Here is a 13,478-nt window from a genome sequence, read left to right as displayed (position 1 = left end):
TTTGTTGGGAAAGAGTCACAGCTTTTATAAAGGGAAACCATGCCTCACCAATCTATTAGAATTCTTTAAGGGGATCAACAAATATGTGGACAAGGGTGATCCAGTTGATGAAGTGGGTTCTAGCCCATGAAAGCTTATGCCCAAATAAATTGGTTAGTCTCTAAGGTACCACAAGGGATTCCCTTTATAAAAGCTGATTCCTCTTTCAGAAAGCCTTTGACAAGGTCCCTCACCAAAGGCTCTTAGGCAAAGTAAACAGTCATGGGATAAGAGGGAAGGTCCTCTCATGGATCAGCAACTGGCTAAAAGATAGGAAACAAAGGGTAGGAATAAATGGTCAGTTTTTCAAATTGAGATAGGTAAATAGTGGGGTCCCCCAGGCATCTTTACTGGAACCAGTATTGTTCAAAATATTCATAAATGATCTGAAAAAGGGATTATATCAGTGAGGCAGCAAAATTTGCAGATAATACACAATTACTCAAGATAGTTAAACCCAAAGCTGACTGCAAAGAGTTACAAAGGGCTCTCACTAAACTGGGTGATGGGGTGACAAAATGGCAGATGAAATTGTGTTGATAAATGCATAGTATTGCACACTGGAAAACATAATCCCAACTCTACATACAAAATGATGGGGGTCTAAATTAGCTATTACCACTCAAGAAAGATCTTAGTGTCATTGTACTAATTCTCTGAAAATGTCTGCTTAATATGCTGCAGCAGTTTAAAAAAAAAAAGCCTCACAGAATGTCAGGACTCATTAGGGAAGAGAGAAATAATAAAACAGGAAATATAGTGCCACTATATAAATCCATAGTATGCCCACACTTTGAATATTGCATGAAGCTCTGGTCGCTCCATCTCAAAAAAGATGTATTACAATTGGAAAAGGTGCAGAGATGGGCAACAAAAAATAAAAAAAACCTGGGACTGTTCATCTTAGAAAAGAGATGAATAAGGGGGATGTGACAAAGGTCTATAAAATCATGAATGGTATGGAGAAAGTGAAGTGTTATTTACACCGTTGCATAACACAGAACGAGGAGTCACATGGTGAAATTAATAGGTAGCAGGTTTAAAACAAATATAAGGAATTACTTCACACAATGCATAGTCAACTTGTGGAACTCATTGCCAGGGGATGTTGTGAAGGCCAAAAGTATAACTGGGTTCAATGACAGAGTACAATTTTTAGCTTTATAATCCACTAGGTTATTTGGTTTCTAATTGTTTTATAGCTTTGTTGACCTGATTATTTTAAGCTTGTTATCTGCTCATAAAACTACATGCTAAAATAGTGAAATGATGCTATTCAGGTGAAAAAAATTGCATGGCTGGGTTTGCTTCGTGTAGATGCACTTATGGTATGAAATGCTTGCCAGGTGAACAAAAAATGTCAGTTTGTCATTTGTGGAAATATTTTTTTTAAAAGCTTGAGATGCCAAAGAAGGAATTTTTATTTTTGTGTAAATTTGTCTGCCTGTGGATGCTAACCTCTGAAGTTTGAGCTCATAAAATATGTATTTAAGTAAACGGCTTCTAGATTATCAATTCCTCAGGACAGAGACTGAGGTGTTTTTTATGCCAGAGCATCTCGTTAGTACTTAACTAATTATTAAAATTAATAATTAGTGATGATCACAAATAGATCTCAGCTATATTTGTGAAAATTGCCTCCTTGTGGTAAATAATGAATACTGCATCACACTGTTGTACCACAGTCTCTTGTTACTGCCAATAATAATGTATGCATTATATATAATACATAGGTATAATGTGTCTATTTCAGTATAGTGTGAGTGATTTTAAAACTGTTTGAAAATATTGTTTCAAAACATTTGTTTTCCATCATTTGTATAAAGCAAAACCTTATTGAAGGATGTGCGTTTTCATTAATGTCCTTCCAGTTGTATTAATAAATCAACACAGAAGGAATTACAGCCATAAGTCTTGTCTGTTCATGGAGTTATTATTGATTAACTCTTCCTGATTAACTCTCTATATAGACACACTTAGATATAAAAGTGAGTAGCTTAACCCACGTGGTTTAAGGGAGTTATTCCTGATGAACTATCCCTAATTACATGTGTATACAAATCCATAATTGCTAAACTTCCAGTTTCTAATTTCTGTTCAGATGTCTGTAGCTTGCAAACAAAAGTGGTGATCTTTGAAACTACTAGGTAAAAGGTTTTCAAAACCTTGTCTTCTTGCAGAGGTCCGATTGTGTTGACAAGATGACTTGCTGATTTTTTTTTTTATATTTTTTTTAGCAAAACTCCATTTTTCTGGGGCAAAAAAAATGAGTTTGACTTGATGTTATTTGCACAGGTTTAGTCACAGTCAGTGATATTACTATCTAGATGCTAATTCTAGATGCTACATGAGATTATCTGACAGACATAGCAGAAAAGTCTTGTTAAAGCTAAACTTTATAACAATTTCCTTATTGTTCTTTCCTTTTTTAGAAGCTGTGACAACTACTAATGATGGTGGCACTATTTTAAAGCTGCTGGAAGTGGAACATTTAGCGCCCACATGGTTGTGTGAATTGGCAGAACTACAAGATAAGGAGTCTGGAGATGGAACAATGTAATTGGTACATATAGCATGAATGAGTTTGAATGGATAAGGGAATAATTTATGCTGCTTTCGCCTAGCCAAAATAAAAATAGAAGCCATAGAAGTTACCATACAGGACTGGACCCAGTGCTCACCCAGTCCAGTATTGTGTTTCTAACAATGGTCAGCACCAGCCTTTATAAAAGTTCTCACAGCTATCCCATTTGGGAAAGGTGGTTACATACCTGCTGATAGATAACTGTAAATGTGATTTTTATGCATGGAACTAACTACAGACAGTAGTTGCTCACAGTGGTAGAGACTTTACTCAAATGAATTTCTGTCACATTCAAGACTAGGGTGACCAGATGTCCGGATTTTATAGAGACAGTCCTGATTTTGGGGTCTTTTTCTTATAGGCTCCTGTTACACCCACCCCCCCATCCTGATTTTTCACACTTGCTGTCTGGTCACCCTATTCAAGATTGACAAAGCCTAACTTGTTCCTAATTCTCCCTTTCAAAAAGCTGAAATAATCCAGCACTAGGCTGTATCTAGTCACAGAACTCTGATAGCTAGCTAGCATAATAGAGTTGGAAGGGACCTCAGGGTATCATCTAGTCCAACCTGCTGCTCAAAGCAGGACCAATCCCCAAATGCCCCCCTCAAGGATTGAACTCACAACCCTGGGTTTAGCGGACAATGCTCAAACCACTGAGCTATCCCTCCCCCCAGCTCTTCTTTTACTAGAAAAATCAGGGAGATCATTTTTAAAATAAAATGATTTTCTGACTAATCTGGAAGGTGAATATCACATCACTTGTGTATGCATTGAGAATGTTAGTGGTAGCCACAGCACTTTGTACCTGTGTTTGTAAATAGAGAGGAGAGCACTAACCTAAACCATACTTTCACTGTTTTGAACAGGGCATCTCTCTCTCATAGTATTTCCCTTTATTCTCAATTAAGCACATTTCCCTCTGTACTCTTCTCAAGCTCCCACCTCCCCTTGTTTTTCCCCTTCCTCTGCATAAGAGAAGTCTAATTGTGTTTAAGGTGCAGAACGAGGAGTTCAAAAGATCTGGAATCTGTTCCCAGCTTTGCTGCAGACTGACTGACTAGCCCTAAGCAAGTCCTTTAGCCTCTGTGCACAAGGGTAAAACAAGAATAACCTCAAGATACCTTTGAGAGATGGGGGAAAACAATATTGGAGTTGCTCTGATATTATGAGGATGTGTCAAATGCATATAAGGAGAAATTTAATTAAGGGTCACATTCTTTGGTGTTTTGAAAGTGCCAGTGACCTTGATATCTAAGCACTGATTTCTCTCCATGACTCGTTCTTATCTGAACAATCTTAGCTACAGCTGTTCATCCCTACCCTCTTCTAAAAGAGTGCTCTATCTGCCCAAAACATCCCTGCTTAAATGCATGCATGCAGGCCATATGTACTTTTCTAGATATGTTTGCTTCAGTTCTGAGAGTTCTTCAGAATGTAATAAAAAAACAGAGTTACACTAACAGCAACCACTGCTGACAGTTTGATAGATCCATGTGTAGTACAATACATACATCCCTACTTTTCTCACAATCACTACATACCAGTTCACTGATTTGAATAAGTAAGATACTCATCTCTTCAAAATAATTTGTTTGGATAAGTCTGATGTCCACAATTTGATCTCCAGTAAAGTATGGCAGACCTCCTTCTTTAGAACATTCCAAGTGAAGATACTAACCTGCCAATTTACATCTTCAAAATGTTGTACAAATATTACTTAATGTACTGTACTCCATTAGAATTCAATTTCTTAGCTTTAGTGTGCCGAAATCTGCCAAATGTAGTTGTCGGTTCTTGGTGTGGATGCTGAGTCAGCTACAGCCTGAGTCTTAAACATTAATATTTGGAACGTGTTTTTTAACTTGTCCAGTGAACCATAGCATTCAGCTTTTCATGTGTTTTCCCCATAGGTAACCCATTTTACCCAATCCAGAAGCCCTCTTATCTTGTGATTCTGATTACACCTAACACTCTGTGCATGTGAATGAAGGTGTCAATCCTCTTTTTTCCCTTATCTGTATTGCACCCCATTTTTCATAGGTTGTTTGTAGTTCCTTTTATTTTCCAGGTTCTTACAAACTGGTTGTTCAATAGTTAGTTCCAGTATCTTTCCAGGTATCAAAATTAGGCTGACTGGCCTAAGATTGCCCAGGTCCTCTTTGTTCCCCCTTTTAAAGATAAGTAATATATTTGCTCTTTTCCAGTCTTCTGGGACCACATCTGTCCTCCAAAAGTTTTCAAAGATAATTGCCAATGGTTCTGAGATTGCTTCAGCTAAATTCCTTAAGTATCCTAGAATGAATTTATTTCCCTATTTTGGCTTGCATTAATTCCTCCTTGTTAACATTACTTGGGTTGAGTATCTGATCACCATTAACCTCTTTAGTGAAGGGTGAAGCAAAATAGGAATTAAACACCTCATCTTTCTGGATGTCATCCATTATTAGCTCTCCTCCCCCTCTAAGTAGAGGACCTATACTTTCCTTCATCTTAGTCTTGCTCCTAATTGCCTTTTATGTCCCTTGCTAGGTGTAAATCATTTTGTGCCTTAGCCTTTCTGATTTTGTCCCTACATGCTCATGCTAGTCTTTTGTACTCCTCTTTAGCCATTTGTCCATGTTTCCTTTTTGATTTTCAGGTAATTAAAGAGCTCCTGATGGAACCATATTGGCCTCTTATTGTTCTTCCTATCTTTCCTTTGCATCAGGATAATTTGCAGTTAGTTGTGCCTTTAATATTGTCTCCTGGAGAAATTGCCAGCTCTCCTGAACTCCTTTTTCCCTCAGGTTTTCTTTGACAAGAACTTCAAGCTCTTGCTTTGTAATGCATTGGTATTGGTATTGTAATGCATTGGTATTATCTTTATCACCACTAGCCTGTATTTATGTATAAACATCTACATGGTGAATGGCACATGGAATGGATAAAATTGATAGTTTTCCCACCAGCAAAGAGAAAATGGGAAATAATGAGACTTTCTCCCTTTTGCTACTTGGAATAATTTTCTTGTGTCTAGACAGCATAATTTCTTTCCTTTCCATTTCCCCTGTAGCAACGTGGGACTCACCCCTGAAGCACCTCCTGCTGGTTGTCTCTGGGAATTAGCTCATCCAGCCCTTGGAGCGCCCTCTGCAGGCTGGTGTCCCACTGCCACTTGGCCTCCCATGTCCCTCCCAGACCCAGTGCCCTGCTATCTGGGATGCTGCCCCCTGGCTGTACACCCTTCAGTCTCAGGGTCTCCCCTCCCCAGGGAACCCCCACCCACTATCCTCACCTCACCTCAGTATAAGGCTACTGCCAGTCATCATCTAGCCCCAGCACCCTGGGATAGACTGCAGTTCAGCCTACTCATCACTGGCAAGGTGGGGTTGGGACCTGCTGCCTTTGCCTAACCCTGGACTGCCCTCTGCAACCCCCAGTACCTATTTGCCTTATGCTAGGCCACAGTCTGGGGTTTTCCAGGCTGGAGCTCCCCAGCTCCTCTGCCTTTCCCCAGCCCTGCTCCACTCAGGTACTCTGTCTCTAGCTCCCTGCAGCCAGGCCTAGCTCCCTCTACAGCTAGAGAGAAACTGTCTGTTCTCCTGGCTCAAAGCCTTTTTACAGAGGCTAGCTGTGGTCTGTTTGAGGCATGGCTCCCAGCTGTGCCTACTTTCCCACTCAGCCTGGGAGCTGCTTGCCCCAGCCACAGCTCTTTGCTGGGCTGTTCTAAGCACCTCAGGGCAGGAGCGGGTGACTACCGCGCTACATCCCCTACTCAGGACACGTGGAACTTTAAAGTTGACTAAACAAAACACGTTTTGAGTGCTAGCTAGTTTACTTTATAACAAATCATTTACCACTGCTAGATAATCTAAGAAGCTTTTTTCCTTTCCCATTTCTTGCCTGGATGTTTCCCTACATCATTAGCACTTGTCTACACTTTTGATCACCCCTCCTTTCTCATAAACTTGTGCTGGCCTCTTCGCCTGTTTTGTCACTGGTCCCTGCACAGAGTGAGCTTCCCTGCAATAAAATGGAATAGATATAGATATAAATATTGGTAACTATCTTTTTTTTCAAAATGTTTTGTATGGAAGGGATTCAAATAAATATTTAGGCTTTCTTAAACTAGGCTTGGCCTGGATCTCTTCAGTGGCAAAGCCAGAGATAAAAAACAAGCTCTGTCGTAGACAAAGAGCATAAAATTTTCTACAGAGGCAGCTATTGCCATTTTGTGCATTGGTAATCTATCTCATCCAATTGGTACCAGATGAGGCGAAGGTGGGAAGTTTCTCTGCAAAGGAGCAGAAGAAGCAAGCTGGAGAATACCCCCTGCAAAGTCAACTGAAGATCACATGCTACTAGCATTTCAGGAAAGCACTTTGTTCTGAAAGGTTAATGATTCAAAAATACGTGTCTGGCCAATGCAAGGGAAACCCACACGTAATATCCCATTGCACAAAATTAGGAGTTAGGGGGAACTGTTGGCGCTTTGATACCTAGATCAAGAACGCCTCCAGTGTGTGACTAACATAAATCCTCCACATTCTTTCCTTAATGTGAATTCTCAGCATGCTTTTATGCTTCATGACTGTTGCAGTTCTTAAACTTGCAGCAATCGACTCATGAAAGGGCTGATTTAAAACTGCTGCTCTCATTTAGTATAAAAATTTAAAATTGCTTCATGTCTTTAGAACTGTTTGTTCAGGGGCAGTGCTATGGGGTAGACTATGCTACTGCTATTTTTGGTGCATAATATTTCTGCCTTTGCTGTCAGCACTGGGTCAGCGGATTGTGGTGTTCTGGCAATAAGCTAGTTAGTGTGCTGCGGGGAGAAGTTGACAATGAAACAGTAATTAATGCAGTCTTCCTGTATTCCTGACTAAGACAGAACATCAATAGAGATTAATATAATTGTAGTTGACTGAATTAAATGTGGCTTATGTTGGTGATGAGACTTTCTGTTTGATAATGCTTATATTAAGTGGAATTAAGTTGAGGCTGAATTAATCCATTGGAAGTGTGACTTCAAACTCTTTGTATTTGACTCAGAACAGTAAGTCTAAATCTGGTTTCTAAGAGAGTAAGCAGATAGTCTGGCACTCTGTCTGTCAAATTTCTTATTTCTGTGCCAGTAACGATTATGGACCAAGAGGTCTATCCTCTTCCCATTATGTACATGTAATCTCTTGACACTAATGGGAGGTGTATGGAAAAGGGAGGGGACCCCTTTTAGGACCCTATTTACATTCAGAAAATGACCTTGTGGAAATGGTTGTAAGTTATTTCCCTTCCCACAATAACTGAGGCTCCTGTGCTAGAGTCAACGGGTAAAACAGTTTCCCCACCATCAGATGTACAGTCAGCCACTCAATCTCAATCATGCTAAAAACGGTGATCATTCTTGTCTTATCTTTGCTAGCAACTAACCTTATATACCCCAACTGAGGAAGGGCAAAGGGGATAGGTTGCCGACAATCACTGTTGGCAGTGGGTTACTTTCTCAACGCTGCCTCTCTGTCTGTGAAGAGTATTTTTCAAACCAGCCCAGCAAAGCACGCGTTTACACATGGAAGTTGCACTGTGACTTGCCTATTGAACCCCCTCTCTTGGTTTCTTGTAGCTCTGACAGTACTGGCATGCGAAAGATGCTGGTGCCAGGCAGTGAGGAGCAGGAAAGGGGCAGCATTCCAAACAACACAGAAGTAACTTGCCCAGAAAGCTACTTCTGGCTATGGGTGGCTCTGACTCCGGGAACACGTCCTTGCAGTGCCTGTGCCTCCCTTCCTCTACTCGTCACCACCCTCCACAGAAACCCACTTTATAAACAAACCTGAACATATTTTTAATAAAAATCCTCTTCACAGCAAGCATTCAGACAAATGTCTTACGAATTTAGGACCAAACTGGTCTGTTTGAGGTAGCTGAAATATTTCTTTAGCAGTTGAATGTGCAGAGGCTGGAGCTTAGCTCTAGATGGTGTTTAGTACCTCACAGACTTTGGGCTCTGTGATCTCATTATGTGCCCAGTGAAAGTTTATGGGAGTTTTGCTGCTGATTTGTATGGAAGCAGAATCTGGAACGGAGGAGGAGAATCAAAATGAAGCTGAACCAAATGCTCATTAATAAAGTGAATACCCTGGGGGGATTTTTGGTGTTGCTTAGATAAGTGGCTCTCAACCTTTCCAGACTACTGTACCCCTTTCAGGAGTCTGATTTGTCTTGTGTACCCCAAAGTTTCACCTCACTTAAAAACTATTTGCTTAGAAAATCACACATAAAAATACAAAAGTGTCACAGCTCACTATCACTGAAAAATTGCTTAGTTTCTTATTTTTGCCATATAATTATAAAATAAATCAATTGGAATATAAATATTATCCTTATATTTCAATGTCTAGTATATAGAGCAGTATAAACAAGTCATAGTCTGTATGAAATTTTAGTTTGTACTGACTTCGCTGGTGCTTTTTATATAGCCTGTTGTTAAACTAGGCAAATATCTAGATGAGCTGACATACCCCCTGAAAGACCTCTGCTTACCCCCAGGAGTATGCATAGCCCTACTTGAGAACCACAGACTCAGATAATGTGAAGAGAGTTCATAGATTCAACCAAGGAGGACAGCGGGGTAGCAGAGGAAGGAAAATTCCAAAATGGTCTAGAACTATTTCCAAATTGAGTCCAATCCTATTTCATCTTTCTAAATGGGTGATGCTTTCCAAAAGTTCCATTTTGGGTATCAGTTTAATAGCCATCATTTGATCATTTAAGGAAAAAGCTCCCACTACTGCTCACAGTGAAAACTACCTCTTCAGGGTATATAAAGATCTAACTTGGGAAAGAAAGAGCTCTATCCAAAACCCATTTTTTAAGACGCTCTTGCCATGTCTTTATCTTAAACAGCTGGCAGATTCTTCTAAAGGATTCCTGTGTCCCATATCTCGTCAGCTTCTCCGTGGCTCACTGAACCAGTGGTTCCTGTTGACAGTGTTTTTAAGGGCTGAAATCTGAGTCCCTAAAATTAGGCTCCTGAATCCATGTATAGCTGCTTACGTACAAGTGGTCTAACATCCCCCATCCCACTCGGTATTGAGCACCCACAAATTCCACTCAAGTGATTTTAAACAGACTAGTTAACTAGTGAAAAAGGTTGTGGACATTTATGTCAGTTCAAGAATGGCTTGTTTTCTATTAGCTGAAGTCAAGCTAAACTGCACTAAAGCCATTAGTAAGCTGAAAAGGGAAGCCTGCTCAGTAGTTTCCTCTGGGTTAACTAAACTGCAACAAACTTGTGTGTAGATAGCTTTTTTAACTGGATCACAGTAAAAAGAGGTTTCTTTGTCCTCTTGTGGGTCTGATGTTCACAACTGAACACCTTCAAGTGTACGGTAATTGCACAGGCAAAATAGGCATTCAGGTGCATCTAAACAGGGTCTTTGTGTAAATGGTCAGGGGGAGCTGTGAATACTCCCATGTGAAAATACCTGCTTGTGAAAGTCAAGACTCTGTTTCTTGGCATCATTCTATCTGGATTCAGAAATCTTTTGAATACAAACAGAATAGATAGTGTTCCAGGAATGTGACTGGGAAGCTTGGATAGTGCCAAGCACTGTTCAGGCCTGGCCTTGTCTTATCTTCCTTTCTACTCCTCACTCCTTCCAAACAAAAGCTCATTGCACAGGGACCTTTATTTCCTTTAGTCTGTAGCACCTTCAACTTCATCAGCTTGCTGTAAGAGGGGTATTTCTAACTGTATTCTAAACTAAGGAACTGAGCTTTTAGCTTGCAAAACATGGGCTAATCATGACTAATGCAATCAAATATATGTGAAAATACTCCACAGAAGGAAGTGTGGCATGAAACAATGTTTATTAAAAAGGACTGTACAGACACGCTGAACATTTAGCACATTACTCCAACTGGGCACAGGAGTATAATATTTAAAACACAGAACCCATTGAAACTCAAGGCTAGCACTAATGAGGGAAAGGCAGAAGGCTCTCAAATAAGGATGAACAGTGTCTTTTGTATTTTACTTACTAGGGATGTTAGTTAACTCTTACCTGAGCCCTGCTGGAGCAGTCTGATCTTAGAAGCAAAACAGCTGGGGCTATACTTGCAGAAATGGCCTCTAATTTTGTAACTTGAAGTTGAAGGCAGGTTCATTTAATTGCAAGCATGCCTGATGGTAGGGTTGCCAACTTTCTAATTGCAGAAAACTGAACATCACTGCCCCTTCCCTGAGGCCCCGCCCCCCCTCACTCCATCCTCTCTCCCTCCGTCGCTCCCTCTCCCCCACCTTCATTCACTGTCACCAGGCTGGGGCAGGGGGTTGGGGTGCGGGAGGAGGTCAGGGCTCCGGCTAGGGGTGTGGTCTCTGGGGTGGGGCTGGGGCTGAGGGGTTTGGAGTGTGGGAGGGGTCTCCGGATTGAGGATGGGGTACGGGCTCTGGGCTGGAGGTGCGGGCTCTGGGCTGGGGGCAAAAATGAGGGGTTCAGGATGTGGGAGGGGGCTCCAGGCTGGGGCAGAGGTACAGGAGGGGGTGAGGGCTCTGGCTGGGGGTATGGGCTCTGGGGTGGGGCCAGGGATGAAGGGTTCAGGGTGTGGGAGGGGGCTTAGGGTCGGGGAACAGGAAGGGGTTTGGGGTGCGGACTCTGGGTGGCACTTACCTCAGGCAGCTCCTGGGGAGTGACCACATGTCTCTCCAGCTCCTAGGTGACGGTGAGACCAGGGGGCTCTGCGTGCCTGCAGGGGCTGCCTCCGCGGCTCCCATTGGCTGTGATTCCCAGCCAATGGGATCCGCAGAGCCTCCTAGGCGGAGGGACATGCCAGCCACTTCGTGGGAGCTGGCTATGGAACCTGCCTATACCGCCAACTGGACTTTTAATGGCCCGGTCAGCAGTGCTGACCGGAACCGCCAGAGTCCCTTTTCGACCGGGTGTTCCGGTCAAAAACTCAACATCTGGCAACCATCAGTTAAGTCCTGAGCCCACATATTAAAATATGAATTGTCATAGGTGCAAAATTAGAGGCCACTGTTGATCTGTAGAGGCTTTTACTTTACCAGAAAATACAGAAATTATATAATAAGAACTATTGTGCAGATAGTTTGCTCATATGCCTAAAAAAAGCAAGAAATCAATAAGGGTGTCATTTCTGAAAAATTCTGGATGGGGGGGGTGACAAAATTGAGTCGTCATATAGAAAATTATATGTGATATTATAATCCTGCAAATTCTGGGTGGGGAGGGGGATTGCAAAAAACGGAAGACATAATGGAGCATACAGACCTATGAGAAATCTCGGGGGACCACTACCCCCCTTTCCCCATAGCAAATGAGGCCCCTAAAAATCAATATTTCATAATATAGGTTTGTATAGTCTCTTAACAAGAAAAAAGATGAGTGGAAAAGAAAGGGCCCAGTGCTGTCATGTCAGAAGCCATCCAATAATCTTCCTGCAATCTGCAATAGGGGTAACAGGGGAATACTGTTTTCCCTATGAAAGAACCCCTCTCCCTTAAATACATAAACAACTTTTCACTCCTTGGTGTCATAGTTTGACTTACTACTAGAAATGCACATTATTCATATGGCACAATTTTGTAAAAAAGAAAAAAAATACAAAACCAACAAAGCACGCTATTGATATGGCACTGCTTTGTAAAGAATATGAAAACAGCCATGTAAATACTAATACATGATTGGTATAAACTAGATATGCTACATGCACATATTATAAAAATGTGTTTTTCCTTATTTAAAAAAAAAAGTTAGCTTGTTGAACACGAAGATGCCAGAGACTAGATTTAAAAAGAAAAGTGCAGTGCACTGACAGTGCATCTCCAAGCACTCTTCAGTTCAGTCAGAGCTCTGCTCTAGAAATCCCCAACGAGGAAGTAACTCTGGAATGTAACAGTGAGGTTAGAGTAGTCAGGACAGAGTCTATCCCTTCAGCTATCCACAGGACAGGATGTCACAAGGACTTTACAAATCTACTTTTCTGAGCAAACTACTTCATTGCAGAACCATTTGCCCAATGTCCATTGTCACTACTTTTTGAAGTTATGTATATATGCTATTAACAGGATGGTGCTCCCTCTCATGAATTCAGATTAAGGGCCCTTATGCTGCCTTCTAACTATACACATTTTCCATTAACCCCAACAGGAGTCGCACTATTGAGGGAAGATAGCATATGGCCTTTAAACATTTAAAAGTAGAATACAGCGTTTATTTTTATTTTTAACAAACAGGAGTCAGGACATAAGACTGTCAGTCAATGTCACCACTGCCCTCTACTGAATGGAATGTCAGCTTTGATCAAGAATGTGTCTGATCGGATTACCTTCTAGTGGCTATATCCCACAGAGGCTCTTAGTCCTAATACTAAATCTAACAGAAAAATGCCCATTTATATTGAGTGGTAGAGGCCTGCATTTTCAGAAGCAGAAGGTTCTGAGTGCTCTCGCTGCTGATAGATGTTTATATGGTTATGAAACTATTAAAACACTACAAGATTAACTAAGCTTGCAATAAGTGGCTTACTTCAATAAAATCCCATTGGGACAACTGGGCCTATAACGTTTTGCCTGTTGGGAATTAATCATGAAAAGTAGGTCAAGTTATTTTTTATGCAGAATGATATAAACAGGTGCAAGAAAACCAGACAGAAAAACTGAATTTGTCCAAACTCAAGAGTGTACTGTAAAACTAGTATGTTAGAAACCTGGCCTAACTGGTGGACAAATTAGAGAGGAGAAGAGCTATTTCACCCACCATTCCCTTTGTGGGTCCTTAAAGAAAGAGATTTTGTGGGGAAAATACAGAACAACAGACAGACAACTGAAGCAAGCTTCAACATCCTGGCT

At 41.1% G+C, this 13,478-nt stretch overlaps 1 protein-coding gene across 1 annotated transcript in view; it reads left to right on the top strand.

Annotated features, from left to right (window-relative positions):
* The window catches only part of LOC120371387, a 115,085-nt gene extending 106,610 nt beyond the window's left edge, over positions 1–8,475 (top strand). Inside the window, exons 4-5 of the mRNA XM_039487069.1 lie at positions 2,472–2,595; positions 8,229–8,475. Of these exons, the coding sequence (XP_039343003.1) occupies positions 2,472–2,595; positions 8,229–8,442 (338 nt within the window). The 3' untranslated portion in view covers positions 8,443–8,475. The remainder of the gene's footprint in view (positions 1–2,471; positions 2,596–8,228) is intronic.
* Positions 8,476–13,478: the final 5,003 nt, after the last annotated feature.

This window comes from Mauremys reevesii, linkage group 9 (assembly GCF_016161935.1).
Source record: "Mauremys reevesii isolate NIE-2019 linkage group 9, ASM1616193v1, whole genome shotgun sequence".
Taxonomy (NCBI): Eukaryota; Metazoa; Chordata; order Testudines; family Geoemydidae; genus Mauremys; species Mauremys reevesii.
The sequence above is the reverse complement of the archived record's forward strand: the minus strand, read 5'-3'. Positions and strand labels throughout refer to the sequence as shown.